The sequence below is a fragment of the Chrysochloris asiatica genome, unplaced genomic scaffold (assembly GCF_000296735.1).
Source record: "Chrysochloris asiatica unplaced genomic scaffold, ChrAsi1.0 scaffold00071, whole genome shotgun sequence".
NCBI classification, from domain to species: domain Eukaryota; kingdom Metazoa; phylum Chordata; class Mammalia; order Afrosoricida; family Chrysochloridae; genus Chrysochloris; species Chrysochloris asiatica.
In genome coordinates this window covers 12691884-12719158 of record NW_006408589.1, presented here as the reverse complement: position 1 = coordinate 12719158, position 27275 = coordinate 12691884, and the positions used below count along the sequence as shown (strand labels likewise).

Genomic DNA, 27275 nt, shown 5'->3' with positions numbered 1-27275 from the left:
TAGGGTATCTGTGTTTGAACTGCTGACCTTGCAGCTAGAAATCCAGTGCTTATCCTACAGCACCACACCAGGCCTCCTACCATAAAGATTACAGCTTAGAAACCTATGGGGCAATTCTATTCTGTCCTTCATGGTCATTGTGTGTTGGAATCAATTTGACAGCAAACAAGAACAGCAATATATATATTTTAAGTATGTTTGAGTGCCATGCTTCAAATGGGTCAAACTAGCCTATAGGGATAAAGAAAATACAGAGATTAAAAGACCAGAATTAATCATGTGGGAGGCGTCTTGGGAGTGGTCCAAGGAGGCTTTTCTGCCAAGAATTGCAAGCTGAAGCTGACTAAATAAATACAGCCCCTGGTCTGAAGTCACTGCTCTAAGAAATCAGGGGTTTGATTGCTGGAGTTGTTCCATATAAGTTGGTCATCCCCAACCCTGATGGCACAGACTCTGTGACCTGGTGTTCTCAGCTGTCCTCTGACCTTCACTGTCACTATCTTTGTGCAGCATGGTGCTCCCATACCCCTCCCCCCTCCTCCCACATGCTCTCTTTAATATGGAAAGGAACTTGGAGAGGAGGGCAAAGCCACTGCCAAATCCAGCCTCCTCAAACCCTTTTGTTCCCTGATTCCCAACTGAGGGGTTAAATTTGTTTTCATCAAATGGAGATGATTTTACCGACAATGTATTTTATCATCTACTTTAATGTCTCAAAAGACGTTGTCCTTCAGAGGAATGTGTAGGGAAACCTAAGCATGTGAGAGAACTCACCCACACCACCATAGCAGTACATTCCTATACTGTAGCCAAGTGCCCACCCACCTCCAAGATTACCCAGCAGCCTCCTGGCCAACCTCTCCAATTCTGCCCTTTCCCCATCCTTATTCAAAACCCTGCATTGGCTCCATTTTCTTCAAGATTAAAGCCAAAATCCTTACAAAGTAGTCAGAGGCCATGTTTGATGGCCCAGTGCTAACCCTCAGCTCCCTTTTTCTCCCCTCGCTCACTGTACTCCAGTCACGATGGCCACCTCACTGTCCTACCAATACCCCAAGCACTTTTATACCTCAGGACCTTGATACCTGTCATTCACTATACCTAGACTCCTGTTCCCAGGTATTGGCATGACTTCCTCCCTACCTTCCTTTAGCTTTTCACTCAGCATCACCTTATCAGCCAGGGCTTCCTTAATATTAAGTCCCTGCAAAATACAGCAAAGCCTGCCATACGGCCCCTATCTAATCTCCCTGTTTTATTTTCCACACATAGTTGTTATTGTTAGGTGCCATCACGTCAGTTTCCACTCATAGTGATTTTATGTACAACAAAATGAAACACTGCTCAGTCCTACATCAATCTCACAATCATTGTTATGCTTGAGCCCACTGCTACTGCCACTGTGCCAATCCATCGCATAGGGGGTCTTGCTCTTTTTCTCTGACCCTGCACTTTACAAAGCATGATGTCCTTCTCCAGGGACTGGTCCCTCCTGATAATAATGTCCAAAGTCTGAGAGATGAAGTCTGGTCATCTTGGCTTCTAAGGAGCATTCTGGTTGTACTTCTTCCAACACAGATTGGTTTGTTCTTTTGGCATTCCATGGTACTTTTAATATTAACACTGTAACTCAAGTGCATCAATTCTTTTACAGTCTTCCGTACTACTCACTGTTCAACTTTCACATGCAAATGAAGCTATTGAAAAATGTCATGTTTTGGGTTGGCACAACTTAGTCCTTAAACTGACGTCTTTGCTCTTGAACATTTTAAAGAGGTCTTCTACAGCAGATTTGCCTAATGCAATGCGTCATTTGATTTTGTGATTAGCTACTTCCATGAATGTTAATAGTTGACCAAAATGAAGTCTTTGACAACTTCCATCCTTCCTCCATTGATCATGATATTATTTATTGGTCCAGTGATGAGAATTTTTGTTTTGTTTTTTTACATTGAGATGCAACCCATACTGAAGGCTGTAGTCTTTGCTCTTCATCCGAAAGTAGTTTAAGTCCTCTTCACCTTCAGCAAGGTTGTATCATCTGCATATCACAGGTTGTTAATAAATCTTCCTTCAATCCTGATGCCACGTTCTTCTTCATATGTAATCCAGTTTGTTGAATTACTTGCTCTGCATACAGATTGAATTAGTATAGTGAAAGAATAATACCTTGGCACACATGTTTCCTGATTTTAAACCATTCAGTGCCCCCTTGTTCTGTGCAATGACTGCCTCTTTGTCTGTGTACTAGTTCCTCATGAGTATAATTAAGTGTTCCAGAGTACTCATACTTCACAATTTGTCCATAGCTTGTCAAGATGCACACAATCAAAAGCCTTTGTGTGGTCAATAAAGCAAGTAAACAACTTTCTGGTATTCTCTGATTTCGGTGAAGATCTATCTGATCTCAGTAATGTTGTCCCTCATACTATGTCCCCCTCTGAATCCCGCCTGAACTTCTAGCAGCTGTCTGTCAATGTACTGCTGCAGCTGTTTTTGTATTATCTTTAGCAGAATTTTACTCGCATGTGATACTAATGTTACTGTCAAATGACTTCCACATTCCGTTAGGTCACTTTTCTTTAAAACAGGCACAAACATGAATCTCTTCTAGTCAATTTGTCAGGTTGCTGTCTTCCAAATTTCTTGGCACAGATGAGTGAGTGCCTCCATTGCTGCCTCAATTTGTTGAAAGATTTCTATTTATAGTCCATCCATTCCCAGAGCCTTGTTCTTTACCAATGCCTTCAGTGCACCTTGGACTTCTTCCTTCAGTATCATTGGGTCTTGATCATATGCTACCTCTTGAAATGGTTGAACATCAACCATTTATTTAGTTTTGGCACAGTGACTCTTTGTGTTCCTTCCATCTTCTTTTGATACTTTCTGCATCAGTAAGTATTTTGCCCATAAAATCCTCCGTATTTCAAATCAAGGCTTGAATTTTTTTCTTCAGTTCTTTCAGATTGAGAAAGAATTGTGAGCAGGTTTTGGTTTTCTAATTCCAGGCCTTTGAATATTTCGTTATAATATTTGACTTTGTCTTCTTGAGCTGCCCTTTGAAATTATCTGTTCAGCTCTTTTACCTTTTCATTTCTTCCATCTGCTTTACCATTTCTGCACTAGACAACAAGTTTCATAATCTCATCTGACATCCATTTTGGCCTTTTCCTTCTTCTTTGTCTTCTTAATGACCTTTTGATATCTTCCTATGTGATGTTCTTGATGCCATTTACAGTTCTTTTGGTCTTTGGTCATTAGTGTCCAGTCCATCAAATCTGTTCTTGAGATGATCTCTGAATCCAGGAGGGATATGATTAAGGTCATAGTTTGGCTGTCATGGACTTGTTTTAATTTTCCTGAACTTGCATATGAGCAACTGATGGTATGTTCCCCAGTCTACCCCTGATCTCGTATTGGCTAATGATTTGGAATGTCTCTACCTTCTCATTCCACTGATATGGTCAATTTGATTTCTGTGTATTCCATCTGGTGAGGTCCTATTTAAATAACATAAACATTGTTTATGTTGTTTCAAAAGGTATTTTCAAAGAAGTCATTAGTCTTGCAGAATTCTATCATGTGATCTCCAGCATTATTTCTATCACCAAGGTCATATTTTTCAGCTTGATCCATCCTCTTTTTTTTCCAACCTTTGCATTCCAATCACCAGTAATTATCCATACATCTTGATTGCATGTTTGATCAACTTCAGACTGGAGAAGTTGGTAGAACTTTTTAGTTTCATCATTTTCTGGTACTGTATATGATAGTATTCTGGTATTGTTCATCATGTTTCAGTATTTAGCATTCTGGTGCTGTCTGACAGTGTTCCACTGTTGTTCATAAGGCTTTCAATGACTAGATATTTCTAAGCAGTCTGTCTCTCCTTCATCCTAGTCTGTCTTAGTCTGGAAGTTCATCTGAAACCTGTCCACCATGGGTAGCCCTTCTGGTGTTCAAAATGCACATGGCATAGCTTCCAAAATCACCACAACATGCAAGCCACCACAGTACGACATTCTGACAGATGAATGGTGGATTTTCCCCATATCGGTTATCATATTGTCAAGAGGTACCAGTCACTAGAGAAGGATATCATGTTTGGTAGGGTGGAAGGTCAGAGAAAAAGAGGAAAACCCCCAGCAAGATGAATTGGCAAAGTGGCAGCATCAATGGACTCAAGCGTAGCAACAATTGTGAGGTTGGCCCAGGATCGGGCAATGTTTCATTCTGCTGTGCATAGGGTCGCTATGAGTCGGTGCCAACTCTGTGGCACTTAACAACAACAACAACAAAATTATCACCATCCAATACAAAATACTAGTTTTTAATTTATTATTGGTCTTCACTGGCTAGACAATAAGATCCTTGAGAGCAAACATTTGTCTGTTTTGTTTACCACTTTATGCCCTGTGCCTAGCAAGTATCTGGCACACAGTAGATGCTCAAAAAAATATTTATTAAATGAATGAAAGCATAAACTCATGATCAACTATAGAAATTGATTCATTGGAATAACTCAGGAAGCGTTTGATGATGGATTGGTGTTTTTCTCCTGAGGCCCTGGGTGGCACAGATGGTTAAGCACTTGACTGGTAGTCAAAAGGTTGGTGGTTCAAACCCACCTACAGGTGTATTGGGAGACAGGTCTGTTGATGAGCTTCTAAAAATTCACAGCCTTAAAAATCCCATGGGGCAGTTCTACTGTGTACACATGGATCACCAAGAGCCAGCATTGACTCTAAAGCAAACGTCTTCCCTGGAGGTTTGTTCATCCTCTAGTGCCCATGCACCCAAGACCCATCAAGGACTAGGGTAGAGCAGAAGGAATACGCCAACACTTTAAACCAGGGGCCATCACCCACCAGGCAGGACACCATGATGTGTGAGGTCAACATGGCTTGCAGCATGATTCTCAGCTTTAGAAACTCCATTTTGTTCATGTTAGCAGTGTGAGTCATGCTCTAGACTGACTCCTCATCCTCTCCAGATTTACATATAAACCCACAATGGCATATTCAAGGGAACTCTAAGTTCATGAAAAAGTGGAATTAAAAAAAATGCAATTTTTCCCATGAACTTTTTGAAGCCCCTTCATAAATCCACTGATCCACAGTCAAGAGAAGTTCTGGTGTGGAGCTGTGGATTAATCCACTGGACTGAAAGATTGGTTTGACCCTCAAGGCCAGTGGTTCAAGCTCACCAATTGCTCCTTGGAAACCCTACACAGGGTCCCTATGAGTGGGAACTGACTCAATGGCACTTAACAACAACAGTAGAGAAAAAACATACCTCTGGCTCAGTGTATTATCACCCTGAAGGGAAACATATATGAGAAATATATTCAAAAACAGAAGGTTGTTTGGGAATCAAGGAAGCAAAGTAAGGAGTATGATATGTGAATGCCACCATGTCTCTGTGGAACTTTACCTGTCCAGAGGGGACCAGAGTACCTGGGGTCAGAGATGAATTAAGAGAACATCTGCTACTTTTACTTTTTGTTCAGATTAAGTGCATGGCATACCAGAAGTCTAAGATTAGGTATGAGTGTTTGACAAGCTAAATGGCATGAAACCCTCACTGTCATGAACCAACTGATGGTGGCATAGAATCAGGCTCAAGGGTTTTCCTTTCCTTTGTTATGTTTCATTTATACTTATAAACTGAGGCTCCCGTGTGGAGAGTAAGGGATCAGTAGGTTAATTAGGTATCCTTTGATATCTATACCATTTATAGGAGAATCTCATATGTGTTGAGATTTTACACACACTTAGAATTATAAAAGACCACCTATATGGAAAGCTGGAGTCCTGGTGTGGTGCTGTGGGTTAATGCGTCAGACTGCAAAGTCGTTTGAACTACACGGTCGGTGGTTCAAGCTCACCAGTTGCTCCTTGGAAACCCTATACAGGGTCGCTATGGGTTGGAATCGACTCGACAGCACTCAACAACAATATTGAAGGCTACAGCATGTGATGGCAGAGTCCTCATTAGCGTTAGCGAAGTATTCCCCATGGAGAATTATATTACAGAATTAGGCATGTTTATATGCTGGTTATATTTAACTTCAAATTATAGATAAAGGATAATAAATAAAATCCATGCATGCCTTTCAAAAAATAATCATAAATATCTTGCCTCAGAGATGGGCAGGCCTGGGTTCATGCCAAGGCTTCAAAACTAGTTCTTCTCTATTAGATATGGTCAACAAAGTGAAACTGGGACAGAGCAGAATTTGTAAAATATGGATGCCTGAAACGCTAACCAAAGGGGAGAAAATGATGGGTAAATGCCCTCTTAAAAGCTAACTCTCCCTCTTAGAAAACAAGGGCAGTGTGTTTTGTTGCATAGCAACCAAATCTCTTTCCTGATAGAGTTGGAGGCAGTGTTGCCCTGCTCAAAGATAGTGGTTGATCACATCAATGTGAATGTGTGTCACTTTCCACTATCCTGACAATAATACAATCTCCCACTTCGAGCTCTTGAAAGGACTTTCTTCTTCACATCTGCTGATTCTTTCATTGCAGAGTTTCCATCAGTGACTTTTCTTGTCTCTGTTATCATGCCAGGCACCCACATTTGACAAATTCTGATCTGTCTGTGTTTCACTTTATGAGCCATTACTGAACTAGTTAGAACCAGTTCAAAGCCCTGGTTCGAAATCTTGTCCAGCAAGTTAATTAACTTCTCTGAGCATCAGATTTTTCAACCACAAATAATAGCTACTTCATAAGGTCCTTGAAATGGTTCAATGAGATCATTAGGTGAGTGAAGTGCTAAGCACCTGGTACACATTCATGAGTAGCAGGTGTTGCCACTTTATTTCCCTCAGCTGAGCAGGGCATGCTCCGCTCCAAACTGACCCAACTCCTTGTTCCACGAGCTCCATCTCTGGACCCTGAAAGACCTGCTCTATGAGCATGCGCTTTTTGAACCCAGTTGAAATTTCTAAACCCAGGGCCCCTTATATTTCACCTCAGATGACTCTTGTATTTTAAGGGGAATCCTGTAGACAACTTGTCCCATCCATTATGTGTGGATCTTACTAAGGTAACCCAAGAAATGACTGTATTTTTCTCATTTCCATTTAAACCTTTGGAGGGCACCTTCCTAGGGCCTTTGCTGTATGGGGTAGCGTAGTGGTTACGAATCGGGCTGCGAACCTTAAGGTCAGCAGTTTGAAACTACCAGCCGCTCCGCGGGAGAAAGATGAGGCTTTCTACTCCCGTAAAGATTTACACCCTCGGAAACCCTGTACAGGGTCGCTATGGGTCGGACCCGACTCGATGGCACTTAACAACAACAACAACAACATACAGACTATATAAGCCTTTTAAAAAATTGATTCTACTTCACTTTTTAGAGTTGTTTTAGGTTTTCAGAAAACTTGTACAGACAGTACACAGTTCCCATATGCCACTCTGTACAGTTTCCCCTGTTGTTAACATCTTGCATTCATGTGGCATATTTCTTGCAACTGATAAACCAATAATGATAAATTATTACTAACTAAAATCCATCCTTTGCAATGGATGCAGTCTTATGGTTTGGGGAAAGTGCATAATGCCATGTGTCCACCATGACTGTATTCTGCAGAGTAGTTTCACTGCCCTAAAGGAAAAACACCTTACATTCTACTTCTTCCCCTCCCCTTTCCCGCCCCTTGAGCCACTGAGCTTTACCAATTCTATTTTAAAGAATAGTGTACAGCCCCTCCTAGTCACCAATTCCAGTGTGAATCTGAGATGTTCCTAAGCCACACAAACCTTTCTGCTATCATTTGAGAATACTCGTTCTAATACTATCTAAAAAAAAGTTCTTGCACATTGATTATGTGCCCTGCATTATGATGTTGTTGTTGTTAAATGCCGTTGAGTCAATTCTGACCCACAATGACCCTGTATAGGGTTTCCGAGGAGCAGCTGGTGAGCTTGAACCACCGACCTTGCAGTTCAAACTGCTTTGCAGTCTGGCGCATTAACCCACAGTGCCACACCAGGACTCCATGCATCATGATAGGTATGCAATATATAGTCTCTCACTTAAACCTGGAGTCCTGGTGTGGTGCTGTGGGTTAATGTGCCAGACTACAAAGCCGTTTGAACTGCAAGGTTGGTGGTTCAAGCTCACCAGCTGCTCCTAGGAAACCATGCACAGGGTCGCTTACAGGTCGGGATCGACTCGACAGCACTTAACAACAACAACACTTAAACCTAGACATGAAAATCCATAGAGAAAGGTACTTTTATTGCCCCAGTTTTAACAAAGAGGATATTAAGGAATCAAAGAGTCATTATTTTTACTCAGGAGTCCAGGTGTGGTACTGCTGGATAAGGACTGGACTGCTAACTGAAAGGTCAGCAGTTCAAACCTACCAGCTGCTCCTTGGATACCCTATACAGAGTCACTTTGAGTCAGAACCAACTCAAAGGCACTAAACAACAACAAGAAGAATTTTTACTCAAGATCACACACCAAGAGATGGAAGCGAGGCTTGAACCCAGGCAGCTTGTCAGCTGCATCTACTGTTTTCACTTCTCTAAGCAGTGCCTCATAGTTACTGGCCTGGTGTTTTGGAAGCAGTACTGTGGAAACAGCGGAATTTGTTAGAAGGCCCAACATTCTCAAATAAGTGACTTAGTATCTAACTCTGGTACCTCATCCATGTACTTATGGGCTGTCAGCTCTATCCTCCCTTCTTCTTCCATGACCACCAATACATCAGGGGTCCCCAGATGATTCTAATGTCCTCCAGGATGACAACTGCCCAGTTACTGGGACTGAAGGATTCCCTGAGACACCGGACTTTCAGCACTAAAATAAGGGCGATCCCAGGCAAACCAGGGCAGTGGGTCTCCTCCTTAAGAGCAGAGATTACAGAGCCCATATGTCTTTTGTCAAATTCTGGCATTACTACTAACCGGCTTGACAAACTCAAGCAAGTCACTTAACTTCACTGTGCCTCCATTTCCTCTCCTATAGAATGGGAATATTAACAGTAGCTACACCAGCAGGTGGTGAGGATTAAATGAGCAAGTGTAAGAATGGAAGAATACCAGGCACACAGTAGCGTCTATCTAAATAAGGGTTTGCTGTAGCTGCTGTTGTTGTTATTATATAAAAATCTTTCTAAAATCTAGTTTCATGCCTTGGGCAGATTCATTGCCTAGTTCTTTCTAACATCTATAAGAAATAAACATTTAGCAACTTCCTTTACAATTTTTATAAAAGTTGTGCTGGGTTACAACAACAACCACTACCACAAAAAAAAAAAAAAAAGGCAATTTATTGTTGGCCTGATTTTACTCTAGTTAAAAGAGAGCCGTCAGCCCTGCAGTAAGTAACAAGTCCATGCCCACAGGCCTCCTAGGTGTTATTTGTATTTTTATGACCCTCCTGTGGCTGTAAGGATGCTCAGTGGGTGTAGAAATTGCATGCTTAAAAATAACAAATAAGAAATCAAAGTCGTGCCTTTGTCCCTATTTCCATACCGGTAGGCACCACATTCATTATTTGCTGGACAGCAGTGGGAATAAGCGACACAAGGTACAACAATTTGATTATCCTCCAAGAACCAAATTAAACCATTGGGTTTTCTTATTATTGTCATCCCTGCCGCTGTATAACTCTTAATCTACCCTCATGCCTTCTCTTCTGCCTCATGGGGTGCTCTCTTCCATCTCTTTCAGTCAAAAGGTACCAGCTTCTTAAAAGTTCAACGGCATGGGCATACTCTGGTACCCACACACAGCCCATCATCAGCTTGATGTTAGATCCTGTGATGCAGCCAGCATTTCTTTAGCTTGGAGAAGTGTCATCTTTCCAGAGGCCACGGGTATGGCCTGCAGGAAGCCTGTCCTTGTTCTCTGCCATTGTATCAAGGACACAGTGAAGCAGCAAAGAAACGCAGCAGTTTATTTATGCACTCATTCAACAAATAGTTTTAATACTAAGCACTGGGGTGGGCATTGGGAAAACAGCCATAAACAGAGAGCCAAGGAATTTACACTCCAGAGACATAGAGGCATCCAGAAAGGCAGCATTGAAACACTGGATCTCAACCTCCACTGCTCAAAGGAGTTGCCTGGGCCAGTCAAAAAAGTAATAATAATAATTACTGATGCGTGGGTCTCATCCTCAGAGATTCTGATTTAATGGGGTACAGCCAAGCATCAGGAGTTCAGGATTTTTCAAGGCTCCCCAGTTGGCTCTAATGTGCAGCCAGCTGAGACCCCTGGTGGTACTGCAGGCTAAGTATTGGGCTACTAACCACAAGGTCAGCAGTTCAAACTTACCAACAGTTCCATGGAAAAAACCTGAGACTGTCTGGTCCCATAGAGATTTAGTCTAGGAAACCCTAAGGAGAAGCTTTACTCTGTTCTGGGGGTCACTGTGAGTCGAAATCGAACCAATAGCAGCAGGTTTGGTTTGGGGCTTTGAACAAAAGGAGCTCTGGAGACAGACTGATTAAGCGCTTGGCTGCTAACTGAATTGCCAGGGGTTCATTTGTGGTAAAACTTATCTAAATAATAGTTTCCCCTGTTTGAGCTGGCCCAGCCCAATGTAAGAGACAAACAGCACAATTTGTAGGCACAAAACCTGTTTCCCTATCATTTCCAAGATATAAAAGGAAGGAAGTAGAGAGAGTAAATTTTACTTCAAGGTGAAATAAGTTAAAAATTAACCCATTTTCCATTTTAGTTCCTGAGTGAATCATTTCAGTGTACTTGAAAAGTGCTCCTCGTTCCTAGTTGGAGAGGTGACTGACATCTCAGGATTTTAAAAGTCTGCTTCCATAAAGATTACAGCCTTAGAAGCCCTTGGGGAAGTTCTACTCTGTCCTATAGAGTGGAGATAGTCAGTGGAAAGACTTAAATATAACGAAGTGAACTGAAAGGTGCTGTGAACGGATGGAAATGGAGGAGAGACCCTGCTCTGGAAGTCTAGAAAGTCTTTCCTGAAGAAAAGCCAGCTAAACTTGGGAGGTGTGGCTTCAGGCAGAGTGAGTGCAGGGAGGAAGAGGGGTCTGCGTAGGTCCAAAGGGAAGAGCAGGCAGGGAAACTGAAACACACAGAGAGGATGTGAGATGAGAAGGGAGACTGTGGAAACGCAAGAAAATACAGGGCCTGCAGGCCTGAGTCCAAAGCATAATTCTCACCCTTGAGCAAGCACCAGAATCCCCCAGAGGCCTCCATAGTCCACAGATCAGTAGGCTTCACTTCTGGTGTTTCTGATTTAGGAGGTCTGGGGTGGCACCTTTCTAATGGAAACACAAGCGGTGCTGATGCTGCTAGCCAGGGGACCACACTTTTGAGAAGTGATGCTTTAATTGAAATGAGAGAAACTCCTAGTGGGTTGTTAGCAGAGCCTGGCACCAGCTAGAGTGTGCTGTACTGACACAGTGATAATCCCTTCATAATACACTCACCATGGCATCCTTCCTCCTTTGATCAGGGAGAGTGTAATAAAGAAAATGGATCTTCCAAGGGTCAAAAAGAGCAGGTTCCCCCAAGGAAGGTACAGGCTCTATAAGGAGTTATAAAAGACCTGGATGCTACTGGGTGATAATGATTTCACTTGGACCTCACTAAATAACTGGCATGGGGTTTCCCTTAGAAGCAGCACTATTCCCTGTTAACCAGTTGCCCTTGAGTCAACTTCAACACATGGCATCCCCATGCATGTCACAGTACAATTATGCTCTATAGGATTTTCAATGGCTGTGATCTTTCAGATCACCCGGACTTTCTCTATGGGTGTCTTCTAGGTGAACTTGATTAACCGTTGTTGTTGTTGTTGTTGTAGGGTCTCCTATCCCTAGTTGCTGTTTCCCAAACTCTTAGTTTCCTCTCTCTGTAATCTACTTTTTAATAAAATATGTTAACAAGAGCTTGAAATGCCCATGAGGATGAGGTGGGGGAAATACAATGCATCTTCAGGTCCCCTTTTTCTCAGTTCTGGAAGAATTGTTTGCATTTTCTGAGGCTCACCAATTTTTTCTGGGACCAGGCTGAGCAGTCAGAAATGATGCTGATCAGTAAGAATCCAGGTGTATCCAGGAAACATGCCGCATAGACAGCTGGTTCCAAATTTATAGCACCTCATGGAGGCTCTGCTGTTTCTGGGGCTGCAGGGAGAGTGTGGTGGGGTGGAGATGATTTGTGCCTTATGAGCAAAGGTTGAGCAGTAGATCATGCAAAGGGCCACTGCCCAAGAGTCCGTTCTACCCCAGTGCCCATGACCATGCTCAACCCTACAGATAGCCTGAAAGACACACAGAAGCTGTTGAAACAAAGAGAAACATCGGTCTCTGGATTTCCTGTATCTTTTCTAACAAAGCAGGGCAGCCAACTGTTTATATGTAGGTTCATGGCTGAGTGTCCATCCCAATTGGTGCCTGGAAGTTGAGTCCCCACACAGTTTCTGCCTGCACACATGGCTGAGCAAGAGGGGCAAACCCTGTGTTTTCCAGAGTCCAGGATGCTTCTTTGGCAGGCAGTCTTCTAAAATTCGTTGGCAGTTTTCCCTCGAGTGCCTCAAAGCATCAGATTAATTTTCTGAGCATTTGCCACTGCTGTTTAGTATAAATGGCTACTGAAACCCTGGTGGTCCCTGGTCCCTGACTCCTAGGCTGTTTGCACCTATCACAAACTCCAATAGGCAATGGCAGACTTTATTAAATCTTTCCAGAATGTGTGTTCAGTCCCAACAATGCCAAACTTCAAGAAGGCAGTGATGTTTAACATCATTTGGAGGAGCGACGGTTGTTGTATTCCCTAATTAAGTTGCCATTCTAAAGTACAATTCTTCCCAAGAGAACCAGCCGCCATTATTCTACCTTCAGCTCTCCTGTCCTTAGCTTCAGTGTGTTTTCTCCTCACTCAACAGGACCAGCCTAGCATTGGTGCTTTCTTAGGTGTGGTGGTCATAAGGTACAAAAGGGTTGTGATGCCATTACTCACTGAGGACACCCTAGTTGTGGTTGTGTGCCGTTGTGCGATTCTGACTTACAGCAACCCTGTGGGGCAGTGAAGAAGGGCCCTGTAGAGTTCCCTAGGCTACAGTCTTTATGGAAGCAGCAATCCAGGTGTTTTCTCCAGCTGGTGGATTCAAACGGCTGACCTTTCAGCTAGAACTGAGCGCTTCACCAGTGCACCACCACAGTTTCAGGAACCTCTATTATTTGACTCCAAATATAGAGGACAAGGAGTCCCTGTATGGAGCTATGGGATACACACTGGACAGCAAGGTCGGTTTGAACCGCAAGTTGGGTGGTTCAAACTCTCCAGTAGCTCTTTGGAAACCCTATATAGGTCACTATGAGTTGGAACCAACTCAACAACACTTAACAACAACAACAAATGGAGGAGAAGCCCTGGACTCCCAACTGCTCTTGGAAATCCTACCCGGGGTTGCTTCAGAACCATCTTGACGGCACTTAATAATGAGGATAATAAAAGTCAATAGTTCTTGGCTTTTCCTGTTAGTATCAGAGTAAAATCTCTGCTCCATAGAGTGTTCAGTATCTGACTTTTCAGAAAGAGATTATCATACCTTTCTCCCAAGGCATCTCTGGGTAGACTTGAACCTCCAATCTCTTGTTAACAGCAGAGTGTGTTCATTATTTACATCATCCAGGGACTAAGTAGCATAGTAATCTTGCCCTGTTCAACTAATTAATGCTAGATGCTGGAGTGGACATTAAGAAAACACACATACATAGAGTATAGAGCCACAGGTTTTATACTCTGGAGGACTGTTGTTCTTAAATGACGTTAAGTATTTCAGGTTCATAGCAATCCTGTATAGGGTTTCCAAGGAACAGCTAATGAGTTTGAACCACCAACCTTGCAGTGAGTATTCCAGCACTACACCAGGACTCCTCTGGATGCTTGTTGTTGTCGAGTGCTATCAAGTGGATTCCAACTCACAGCAACCCTGTATAGGGTTTCTGAGGAGCCGCTGATAGGTTTGAACCACTGACCTTGCAGTGAGCAGTCGAGTGCTTATCCTACAACACCACACCAGGCAGCTTGTTGTTGTTACATGCCATAGAGTTGGTTCCAACTCATAGTGACCCGGCATAGGGTTTCCAAGGCTATAAATCTTTATGGGAGCAGAAAGCATCATCTTTCTCCCACGGAACAGCTGGTAGTTTCAAACTGCTGACCTTGAGGCTCACAACCCAATTGATAACCACTACATTAACCAGGCAGCTTACAGGCTCCCAAAAGATAGACAGACTTGGAACCACTAGTGCTCATAGGAATCACCTGGCCCACTCAAAAACTAAAAATAATACCTTCATGAACTTGACGTATACCTATGAAAGCAGTAGCTCAAAAGAGGGAACAAATCTTCACAGTGAGGATCATTCCCACCCCTCCGCACACGGAGAGGACAGGGATGGGCAACTTGGACATTGGCTACCCAGAATGGGGGGCTACAGAAGCAAGAAATGACTGGCTTACAAGCTTTCAAGAGAGAATCTAGATCCAGAGGGCATGGAGCAAGGTAGAATTTCCACTGAGTAGTATCCGTTCTGTATAGTCAGAGCTGATGAAAGGAGATGCGATGATCTCTTGTGATACAACAGTGAATAATTGTTATCAGGACTGACTGTAAGGGCTGGAAATGTAAAGGTAGACGTTTTGTAGCAAAGGGAGGGGAGTGATTAACTTTTCAGTCTAGGAGCAGAGGTCCCTGGGACCATCAAGGGAGAAGAGCAGAGAACAGGACCCTACCCAGAGAAGCAGTGATGCCAGAGACGGAGGCAGAGACGATGATGTAGGGAGATGGAGCATCTGGGGACTTTGGACCCAGAGAGGAATAGGGGCTGTGTGCAGATGACCAGGGGGCAGGCTTGCAGGGTATACCCTTTGGTTGGTGAATGATGCATGGAAGAGATTGTAACCATGGCAAGGAAACGATACACGACGGGATCAATGTGAAGCTAATGTCCTCCCATGTAAACTATCACATAATTCACAATAAAGCATTAAAAAAACACAAATAAATAATACCAACACATGGATCTCATCCTCAGAGATTCTGATTTAACTGAGGTACAGCCGAGCACCTGGATCCAGAACTTTTTCAGGGGTCCCCAGATGATTCTAATGTAAAGTCAGTTGAGAGCCACGGCTTTAAAGAAAAGCTTCATTATAATGAGCTCTTTCAGAGCAGAAGTGGATGGTGCTATGAGAGGGTGGCAGGGAGAGCCCGGGAGCTGGAAGTCTGGAAAGTCTTCTCTGAAGAAGTGCCAGCTAAGCCAGGGAGGAGTGGCTTCAGCCAGAGTGAGTGCAGCGGGCAGACTAGTCTTCAGGGGCCCTGAAGGAGGAGCAGGACAGGGTAGCTGAAACCCACAGAGAGGACATGAGACAAGAACAGGGCCCATGGGAAGACCAGACAGTGCAGGGCCTCTAGGGGTCAGGACTAAGTCCTGAAGAGGTGATTCTCCCTAAGTCTGCATGCCTGATGCAGGAATGAGGCAAAGAGAAATGGTTTATACTGCAGACAACATCCTTAAGAGAACACCTCCTGCTAATGATATTTGTAACAACAGTCATCATATCAGCACTAGCAAGAGCAAGGGCTCCTATGTATTGGACACCTTCCAAATGTGCCAAACTTGATGCTAAAATCTTTGCCTTTATTATTTCATTTAATACTTCTAGATTCTGCATAAAGTAGTTACTATCAATATCCCCATTAAATTTTTCATTCAACAAGCATTCATTTATTTTCTGTTATGTGTTTAGAGTGTGGAGGCTCTAAACACATAACAGAAACACTGGACAGCAAACCACAAGGTCGGTGATTCAAGCCCACCAGCCAATCTGCAGGAGAAAGATGAGGGAGGCTTTCTGCCTGTGGCAAGATTTACAGCTTCAGAAACCCTATCCAGGTAGCTGAGTAGGAAGCAACTTGACGGCAGTTAACGACGTTATGTGTTTAGTCTTTGGATGATACAAAGAGTTAACTTTCTTGGCTGCTAACTGACAGGTCAGTTCCAGTCCACCCAGAAGCACCTTGAAAGAAAGACCTGGTAATATACTTTTGAAACATCGGTCATTGAAAACTCTATGGAGCACAGGTCTGCTCTGACCCCCATGGGGATATCATGAGTCTGAATCAATTATTAGTTATTACGTGTGAGCCATTTTTCTAAACATTGAGGATATAGCAGTGAAGACAAAAGATACAAACATTGCCTTCATTGAACTATATTTTACTGGGAGAGACAGTAAAGAAGATTAATAAGTAAAATAATTATGCAGACAGGCTGAGGCTTAGAAAGATAAATCTAGCAGTCCAAGCCCACATGGCCAGAAAGAGGCAGACCTAGGTTTCAATCTTAACTCGAATACAGATACAAGTTTTACCCTATTCAGAAAAGGCTCTGTACCAAAGTTTAATGCCAGACTCAGAGCTTTCCTATTGGCCCTTGGACCAAGTAGAGATGCTTTACTTCTCTAGTCACGTGTTTGCCTCCTCTGTCTGGGCAAGGTGTTGTCCTCCAGGCTTTTCCAAGATCTGCTTAATTTTGAATATATAAACCCTATTTCTCTCTCCAAGTGCCGTCTGCAATATTAGCCATTTATTTTTACCTCTAAAGTGCCACACATGGGAGAACATTTCTTGCCGTCTTTTAGAAAAGCCTTTTATGGTAATTATAGCTTTCTTCAAGTGCATTTGTGCCCCCCCTTTTTACTGTGCCGTAGACATTATTTTGCTCATGTCTTTTTTTTTTTTTTTTTTTTTTTAAAAAGCTTAAAGCTTGCCCACCTGGTAACTGTGTCGGCAGATGATTTTTTTTTCCCTCTAGTGGTTGGAATCCAGTGTGTAGAAAAGTCTCAGCAAATATTGTATTTCCTCACTGCCAAAGATACTAGGGATGTTGATTTCAGTCAGATGGTATTCTTTCATTCACTCCCCAACTATTTATTGAATATTGGAAATCTAAGAATAAACAAGATAGACAGGACCTCTGCTCTGACAGGTTTACAACACAACAGGTGTGCCCAGGGCAGCTGTTGAGTTGTGCATTGAACAGCTATAAATATTGCAGTTAATGATGATATACACATTTATCACAGTTTTTCAGCAGGTGAGAGTGAAGTGTCTTCATGAAGAGCTACCACACAAGCTATCAGGCATTGAGGGGGTGCCAGAAAGTTGAGATGTGTATGGTAAGTGTTACATATAGGAAGGATAAAGGTACCATGGCAAGTGAAGCTGGCTTGACCTGGGGGCTCTGGTAAGACTTCCTAGAGAAGGAGACTTTTGAGTGGAGATCTGAAAGGTGGGTTGAAGTTAGGCAATGAGAAAAGGGAAAGGAAAAACATTGGGTCCATGTGGAATAACTTCACTATGACCTGATGTAATATTGAGATTGGTTAACATGGTAGGAGCCAGTTTAGGTAAGGTCTACATACCAATCACATTAAGGACTTCAGACTTTACCCTGTGATCAGTGGAAAGCTATTGAAAGGTTGTTGAAGTGTCTAAAATAGACAAGATATATGATGGGGCAAGACTGTAGGCAGGGAGACCAGATAGAATAGTATTACAGGAGTCAAGGCCAGAGATGAGGTGTCTTGGATTAATGTAGTAACCATAGAGGTGAAGAGTAGAGGGCAGACTGAAAAGATATCTCAAAGGAAAGACAAACAATACTTCTTATAGTTAAAAGGAAAGTTAGTCAACACTGATTGGTGATTAGAGACAAGGGATCAAAGAAGGGATCAGAGGGAAAAGAGTAATTAAGAATGATGCCAATGTTTCAGTCTTAGGCAATGAGGAACATGAACCGTTGTTCATTGATTAGGAAATGAGAGGTTGGAGTGGAGGGTGAAGAGCCTGAGTTATGTTTGGGGTATGTTGCCTTTTAGATATTTGTGAATAAATAGGGTCATTGAGATGCAAGCTGGAATCCAGGTCTGGAGTTCAGAGGAGAGGACTAGAAATGAAGGCTTATGAGTCAGTCACATGTACAGACCTGGTTTTGTTTTATTGTTTCATCCCTAAAGTGTTGCATCAGCTTTCTGTAGAGTGGAAGTCTGTCATAACCAGCATTGATACCTTTGAAAGTTCTCTTGGGAAGAGTACTTTGGGGCTTTAAGAGGGAGATCCTGTTATTTTCTTATGAATCTCAGAAGAGTTTATAAGGACCAGGCTGAAATGATAACATATCCCCAATTGCTATTCATTCCTCCATTCATTCATTCAAGCACCTACTGTGAACAATGAAGACTCATATCTTATGGAACTTGAGGTCTGGGTTGGGGTCCCTCACCCTAAACACTATTGACCTTTTGGGTTGGATAATTCCTTGTTGTGAAAGGCTGCCCTCTTTATTGTAGGATGTTGAGCAGTGTCCCTGGTCTCTACCCACTGGTGGTGGTGGTTATGTGCCAGTTATGAATCAGTTCCAACTCATAGCAATGCTATACAGAGTTTCCAAGGCTATAGATCTTGACAAGAGCAAAAAGCCTCACTTTCTCTCATGGAGCATCTGGTGGATCTGAACTGTTGATCCTTCGGTTAGCAGCCCAACACATAACCCACTCTGCACCAGTCCCCTTTTATACCCACTTGTTGTTGTTATTAGGTGCCATCAAATCGGCACCGACTCATAGCGACCTTATGCACAGTAGAACGAAACAATGTCCGATCCTGGGCCAACCTCACAGATGTCAGTAAAACCTTCTGCTCAAGTTGTAACAGCCAAAAATGTCTTCAGACATTGTCAAATGTTCCCTGGAGGCACCAAAAACCAATTGCCAATGGGTCCATTTTGACTCATGGAGACCCCATGTGTTTCTGAGTAAAACTGGGTTCATAGGGTTTTCGGTGACTGATTTTTCTGAAGTAGGCCACCAGGGCTTCCTACTGAGGCAACGCTAGGTAGACTGGAACCACTTGCCTTTTGGTTAGTAGCCTAGCACTAGACTCCTGGGAGAACAAAGCACCAAAACCAACTTCTTTGCTGTCAAGTCTGTTCCAGCTCAAAGCGACCCTATAGTTAAAGTAGAACTGCCTCATAGGGTTTCTAAGGCTTTAATCTTTATGGAAGCAGACTACCACATATGTCTCCTGCAGAGCATCGTGGGTTTGAACCACCAAACTTTCAGTTAGCAGCCAAGTAATTAGCCTCTATACCACCAGGGCTCCTTCAATAGGGGGTACCTACCCTCCGCTGTTAATTTCAACTCATAATGACCCTGTAGGATAGAGTAAAGTGCTCCTTAAGCTTTATGGGAACAGAGAGCCTCATTTTTCTCCCATGGAGTGATTGGTGAGCTTGCTGGAGGGTTTGCACCACTGACCTTGCAATTATCAACCCAGTGCTTAACCCATTGTGCCACCAGCACGCCTTCCCTGGTAGTACAAAGGGGGCAAAATTGTCCCAGTTGAGAACCACTTGTCTTGGATCAGGATACAACCTAAAACCTTCAAGCAGCCAGCATTCAATCTACATTAAAAAAAAAAACAAAAAGAATCAAAAACCAGGTGTGCCTCAAGGCATTCTATATCAGTGGTCTTGGAGGTAAGCACTCCAGAAAGTCAGTGGTGCTAGCCTGAAATCCATAAGACTCCCTATAGGAGACTTCTTGGGTCCCCGAAGTGTGAGTCTGTAAACCCAGTCCAACTTCAGTTATAGGATCCTCTCCAGAGAAAAGCTACCACCTGATACCCATTTGCCCTCTAAACTAATTACTTCCTACGTTTTGTTTTTCCTCAAGCAGAAGCTGGCTTTGCACTTTACAAATACAACGAATCACCTCCTCAGAAGGCCACCAGCAGAATGAACTTGTGCTGGGGGTAACTTGGGGTTGCCTAGCAACGCCACGCACCTACCAAGGCTGCTTTCTTCCTCTTCAAACTAAAAGCAAAGTCCTGTCCATTAATTCCCAGCTGCCCTGAAACTTCTCAGAGATTTGCCAGCTTCCCACTGTTCGTGTTTTCATCTTCCTCATATGATTTGGAGAAAACCCGCTACTGTGGTCTGTTTATCTCACTTCAGTTGGTCAGGGTGGGAAAAAAAAAAAAAAAAAAAAATCAAGAGAGAAAGAGAAGGGAAAAAAGGCTCATTCGATCTAAGAGCACACATATTTTCAGTGCATATCTCTGACAGTCCTGTTCGTGTTCTTTGCAAATTTGAATTTTATTTAGTGGATGTGAGTTTCCTACACAATGAGGTTTCTGCTGAGACTTTGGGCATGATTTTACTCAGACATGAGATCTCAAAGTAGCTAAGTAACAAAGCACATATAATAGTTGCCCTGCTGAGCAAGTGTTGGCTGGCCTGTCATTTAGTATATTCTCTGTGATGCATCCCCAAAACTCTACTGATAGAAATTGTAATGCTGGAGGTGACTAGGGGTTGGGGATATTTTCGTTTCCTTGAGAACCTGTGAAAAGTCCCTTGGGTTTTTTCCTACTGAGCTCCATTTTGCTCCTGCAGAACCGTCTGTGGCATTTCTCTGACACTACGGATGACTTCCCCTTCAAGCACTCTCTTACAAGATGAGTAAAGGGTACATCAATGGGTTTCCAAGCAAGGCCACAGAAACCTCATTGTTAAGGAAAGGGATGGACATGTGAGCTTGGGATTGATGAAAAGGATATTTGTACAGATGGAGTAAGCCTTTCTTGATGTGTGCAAGCACCAGTATTTCATTTGCATCCAGAATTTGGAATCTGGCTTTTGAGCAAAAGAAAGTGGGTTCCCTAGTTGCAATCTTGTTTCCCCTCTCAAGACTATACCTGCTCCTCACTTGTTGATAGGGTCAGGTTCTAAAGACTAGATCATAATGCAAAAATCTGTGTTATTAAAAAATGGAGGATGACTACATTACTACATAAGTGCCAAATTATATCATTGTACCAAATTACATCAAAACGTAACTACCATTCCATTGAGAATCATGGACCAGCCAAGTTGCTAGATAACTATATAACTATATAACTATATATATATATATATGCATACATACATATATATATATACGCATCAACGCCAGTGTTAACTCTCATCTCACACTTTGCTACTCAGTACTGCCAGACATACACCATTAATGCACAAAATAGTTTCTTTTTACTATTGTCTTAAATGGCAAATGACAGATAATGAGATGGTTGGTAAGTGAGGAGTTGGTAAGTAAGGTATACTCCATTTCCTTAGAGAGGCTGTACTTTGTATACTTTCTCCTGCATTGCTTATTTTGCTTTCTCAGATTCTAGTGTAAACCACATTCTGGAATAAGCATTAAAGAGTGAAAACTCCTCCCCTCAAAGAAGTGAAACTCAATTTCAGACCCTTGAGCCCTTTCTTCATACAAGGTGTCCTTTAAATTTCCCACCATGGCCACATGCACAAATTAGGTTTATCGGAATTCTCATAGCATACTCAAGAAAAGAGAGGAAAGATGCTAGGTGGAGGCTACTGGAATGCTAGAGGAAAAAATAGGAGGAAATGCACACTTTTGATTCAGAAGATTTGGGTCAGGAATGTTTCCAATCAATTACCTCCAACCATTACAAAGCTCTTCATCCCTCTGCTGTGGTCCAATCCACACTTCCCTTTGTGTGGTCTGAAAATAGACAGAGAAAGAAGTGGATATAGAGAGGGTAGCAGAGGTAACAAAAGAATTGGAGAGCTGTTCCATGTAGTTTGTTTCTTTCTGTGGATAATTAAATTAATGGTCATTTGGGTGCACTTAAATGAAGTAAAAAAACAAAAACAAAAAAACCCTAGATTGCACAACTCTGTAAATTTACTAGAAGTCATTGCATTGTACATTTAAAACAGATGAATTTTATGGTATGAAATTTATGCCATAATAGAGCTGCTTAATGAAAAAAAGAGAAAACATAAAGTAGGAATTCTTGCCAGTCAGTAGGTTTTGTGTCTGTGGCTAAGCTTACTAACGTGCTTCTCTCTACGTCTTAGAAAGAGCATAAGTGGCTCTGCTGGTGAGGCTTCTCCCATGCCGCTTTAACCAGGGGCCGTGGAGTCCACCCCTACTCATGGCAACCCCATACGTGTCAGTGGAGAACTGTGCTCCACAGATTTTCAATGGCTGGGTTTTCAGGAGTAGATCACCAGGCATTTTTCCAAGGTGCCTCTGGTTGGGTTCAGACAGACAATCGTTCAGTTAACAGCCGAACACTTAACTATCTCTTCCACCCAGGAAGCCCCTTCTCTTTGTAATGCCCTCCTTTTCTTCCTACCTCACCTGACTCCCTTTACCTTACCAAAGTTCAAGTCAGGAGGTTGAGGTAGTTCTTTCAGTGCTAAAAAATTAAGGAACTAGGTAGACTGGTTTTTTTTTTTTTTCTTTCACATACACACCCCTCCCCAAACTAGAAAGGCGCAAGAAAACAAGCCCATAAAGTGGGAATTGCCCATACTCCATGGCCCCACCTTCATACAACCCCTCTGTCTTTTCCCATTTCTGAGCTCCGGTACCCATTCCTTCTACAACCTTCTGATCCTACAGTACTCGTATTTTTAAATCATGTCATAGATAGGTTGAATGATAAGTGACCACCATTTGAAAGTGCCGTTTAAACTCAACATTACAAGATTATGAAAACAGCCCAGCACAACTCTCCATTTCTCAAGTATAAGAGGTTCATGGTAATTATGTGTAATGATAGATAAGGGATCTTTGTGGCTCTGTAGGATAAGCACTGGACTGTGAACCACAAGGTCAGTGGTTCAAGACCACCAGCCACTCTGCGGGAGAAAGGTGAGACTTTCTGCTCCCGCAGAGATTTACAGCCTCGGAAAGCCTGTACAGGGTTACTATGAGTCAGAATCAACTTGACAGCTCATAACAATCAACAATAGAGACTTTGCATTTCTGAAACTTGAGTGCACTTTGCCTCTGTCCTATGTTGACAGGGAATTTTCTCTCTTCTGCAGAGGGTTATTTCTAAAAGAAAAGAAGAAAGAGAGGAGGGGGCCAGGAGGGCGGGAGAGAGAGAAAGGGAGAAAGAGAAATAATAGGAAGAAAGGGAGAAATTATTGTTTTAGGTAGCATCAGTCCTGAGCCACTGGTAAAAAAAAAAAAAAATAACAGCCTAGCTCATCACATTATTAATGTAGAGCTGTCTAGTTGTCTGTGATGTGCATTGAACTCCCCATGTTGAGGTTGCCTCAGACTCCTTCATACAAGTCAGTGTCATTGGGCATCCCCTGCATCTGCGACCCTACTGCGTCTTGCAACTGCATGCGTCGCCTGCTCCCCTGACTCTCTCAAAGGCAGGCAGGAGCCCCACTCTGAGGCTGGCCCAGTGGCTGCCCTGCAGCCTTGCTTCCCCTCTGCATGGCTCCCCTGCATCCCCAGCGTGGCCTCACGTCCCTTTTTCTCATCCTCTCCATTTCTCCAACCAGATGGCTGCCCCGATTTGTGCAACGGCAACGGGAGATGCACACTGGGTCAGAACAGCTGGCAGTGTGTCTGCCAGACCGGCTGGAGAGGGCCTGGATGCAACGTTGCCATGGAAACCTCCTGTGCTGATAACAAGGATAATGAGGGAGGTGAGCAAGCGTCTTCTAATTCCCAGCCCCTCAAGAACAGAGGGTTGTATACACTTTCATCACGAGTCACTTTTCTCCTGAAAGACAGCCCCACCCCCACACACAACACCCTGCCGTACTATTGTCACATGTTGTCGTAACATTTCCTTTGCAGCGAATTCAGAAGACGGTGTCATTGGGCCACTGGGTTCCTGGAGATGGGGGCTAGAGAGGCACTGGGATTTAATACTGGCTTTGGACTTTCAAGTACACAACACCAAAAAAAGGTGATTGCCTTGGTTCTGCCTTCAGGTGGCTTCCTGCCAGACCTTTCAGGGTTGGGAGTTACAAATCAGTGATGATGATGATGATGATGATGATGACAATGACAACCATGACACCATGCCTCACTCACACTGTGCTAAGACTTCGTAAATAATCCATCCCTTCCTCCCTACAGCCTCCTGAGAGGAGGAACCTGAGGTCTACCAACCCACCAGTTACCATGCAGTCAGCTCCAACTCATGCTGACCATGTGTGTTAGAGTAGAATGGTGCTTCATAAGGTTTCAGTGGAAGTATGACTTTTCGGAAGTAGATAGCCAGGCTTTTCTTTTGCAGCACCTCTGGGTGTACATGAACCTCTAACATTTCAGTTAGTACTGAGTACACTAAGTGTTTGTAACTCTCAGAGACTCCATGACTAAGGTCTCTCCTAAGCCCAGTGCTGTAGAGTCTGTCGATTCTAACTCAACAACCGTACAGGGCATAGTAGAACTATCCAAGGATATCCAAGGCTCCATACAAGCAGACTGCCTCATCTTTATCCTACAGAGCAGCTGATGGATTCAAACAGCAGATCTTTTAGTTCACAGCTGAGCTCTGCCCCACTGCATCACCCAGGGCTCCTTCAGCTGAAGTCTGTTGTTGTTGTTGTTGTTGTTATTGTTGTTGTTATGTGTCCTTAAATAGGTTCCAACTCATTGCTACCCTGTATTTGATTTCTGAGGAGCAGCTGGTGAGTTTGAACCACCAACTGTGTGGTTCAAATTGACCTTGCAGTCGAATGCTTATCCTACAGTGTCACACCAGGACTCCAACCTAGAGAATGTTAAATAATTTTATGAAGATATTACAGCCACCATTAGTAGAATTCAGACTCTGACCTGGCCCTCACTCTAAAGGTCATATGCTAAACCAGTGGGCCTCAGACTATGCCCTGAGGGCCAAGTCTAGTCTACTGACCCACAAGCTAAAAGTGGCACTTCCATCTTTAATGGTTTGGTGGGAGAGTCTCAAGAATAATATTTCATGCCACATGAAAATCGTACAAAAATCAAAAATTTCAGTGTCCATAAATAAGGTTGTACTGGAGAACAACCATAGCCATTCATTTATATTTTCTGTTGGCTAATTTCATGCATGACAGTGTATGTGAGTACCAACGACAGAGACCATATGGTCCACATCAAACCAAACCTGTTGCCATCAACTAGATTCCAACTTATAGGCAGGCACCTTATAGGGCAGAGTAGACCTGCTCCATAGAGTTTCAAACACTGTCCTGGTGTGGTGTTCATAGGACCACAAGGTCAGTTTGAACCTCAACATCAGCTGTTCAAAGCCACGAGCTGCTCCTCGGAAACCCTATTCAAGGTCGGTATGAGTTGGAACCGACTCAACAGCCCTTAACAACAAAACCAAATCTGTACGGAAACAGACTGCCCCATATTTGTCCCATGGAACTGCTGATGAGTTCCAATCAGCAACCTTTGTGTTAACCATGCCCGACCAGGGGTCCTCCCTTATGGCTCACAAAGCCTAAAATACTAATATTTGGTCCTTTAGAGGAAAAGTTAACCAACCCTGGTTTTAAATGCCTGAGCTGAATCTCCCATGTCACTTCCTGATACAGCACATGGAACCACATGGCATTGTGTAAGCTCGCCAGGCCTACTAATTTCCTAAGAATACCATGTGACGTTTCCCAGACATTAGAACAGGTGTGTGAACTAACCCCTTGATACATTGTCAGAATTTCTTCAGGGCAAAAGTTGTTTTAGGGAGCAAGAGAATTTATGAGTCCAATTATGTAATTTAATGAAAATGTGTATGATGCCTGCTATGTATCAGACACTGTACTAACCAGTTGCTGTTGAGTAGAGTCTTCCTTATGGCAAACCCCTATGTGTAAGAGTAAAACTGTGTTCCATACGGTTTTAAAAGCAGATTGTCAAGCTTTTCTTCCAAGGTGCCTCTGGGTGAACTGGACCCACCAACCTTTCCATTAGCAGTCGAGTGCGTTTAGCAGACTCTGCACTAAGCTCTAGGAATAGTAGTGACTGACTCATACCCAGTCCCTGCTGGCCTAGCCACGGCCGGTTGGCTTCAGTGGGCTTCAAAGTGGGCTGCAGTCTATCAGGGTAACATTCGAAAGAACTGGACACTTTCCTATTTTTTTCTTTTTCTTCATCCTCTTCTATTTCTCCATTTTGTAATGTGCAAAGTACAATGTTGCAATTGTACCTTTATATCATGTATAAGTAAACAAATGTGCATTCGTTGATAGGAATGTTGTTGTTAACTGGCCTTGTATTGGATTTCTGAGGCTATAAATCTTTGAAGGAGCAGAAGGTCTCATTGTTCTCCCACACACGGAGCAAGTGAACTCCAACTGTCAAGCATTTGGTTAGCAGTCCAGGGCTTATCTTACAGAGACACAGTGCTCCCATCCATAGGTATACCCCTTCAAAACATTTGAAAGATCTAATGTACTTGGTAGTGCTCTCATTCATTCATTGTCTCTTTTCCTGAAACAAAACCAAAATAGAAACCACTTTGCTTCATTTTTTTAGCAAGGTGAGACATATGTATTTTTTTAAAAAGAGCAAGAGAGAATCAAACTCGAACTCCTTTGGAAGGGTTCATTATTTCTTCTGTGGGTCCCTGGTGGGTCCACAGAGCACAATGGTTGCTTACAGATCAGCTTCGAGAAAGGAGCTGCCATCCTGTCTCCCTTCCCTGTTCAGCAACTGAACACGCAGCAAATTGCTGGAACGCTGCCGTCAGGAGAGAAACCAGTCTCCTGAACGTGCCCAGTGCCACCCACACCCTCTCCAGTAGTACCTTCCCTGATCTCGGCTCCCACCAGCCAAAAAGCCAATTCCTGAAGTGGTAGTACTGGAGAGGGCATGGTTGGAGCCCTGGGGACCCCTGGCCTAATGATTGCCAAAGGAACCGACACAATGCACGGTCCCTCCTGGCGGGCAGAGGCAAAGCGTCAGAAAGGCAGGGCACAAAAGCAAATGAGGCAGTGATTATGCTGAAGACAATAATGGCCTTGTTATGGGAACTATTAAAGTGAACCTCCCAAGGAAGTAATTAACCACAAAGAAAAAAAAAAGGCTCTGCGCGGTGTTTATAAAAAGAAACTCCCAGTTAATTCAGAGTTGCTTATGTCAGGTGAGAGACGTAGACACCAATTCTCCCTCACCTGGTGTAAGCAATTCACAATTAACTGAGTCCTTTTTGGGGAGGAGATTCCTCAATGCAGAGTATCCTTTTTATAGTTAATTACTTCCCTAGGAGGTGTGCTAAGCACTTTGCTGTTTATTGATAAATATTAAAGTGGCTCCGCATCAACTCCAGCTCTAACCCTGCAGCACACTAATTAGATCACTTTTTTGTTTGGTTGTTGTTTGGTTTGGGTTGGGTTTTGGTAGGGGTAGGAGTGCTGCCCT

At 43.1% G+C, this 27275-nt stretch overlaps 1 protein-coding gene across 4 annotated transcripts in view; it reads left to right on the top strand.

Annotated features, from left to right (window-relative positions):
• Positions 1 to 27275, top strand: part of TENM2 (teneurin transmembrane protein 2) — a 1406199-nt gene that overhangs the window by 1229826 nt on the left and 149098 nt on the right. For all 4 annotated transcript variants that reach the window (XM_006864840.1, XM_006864839.1, XM_006864842.1 and 1 more), the window contains one exon: positions 23411 to 23557. In XM_006864840.1, coding sequence (XP_006864902.1) covers positions 23411 to 23557 — 147 coding nt within the window. The remainder of the gene's footprint in view (positions 1 to 23410; positions 23558 to 27275) is intronic.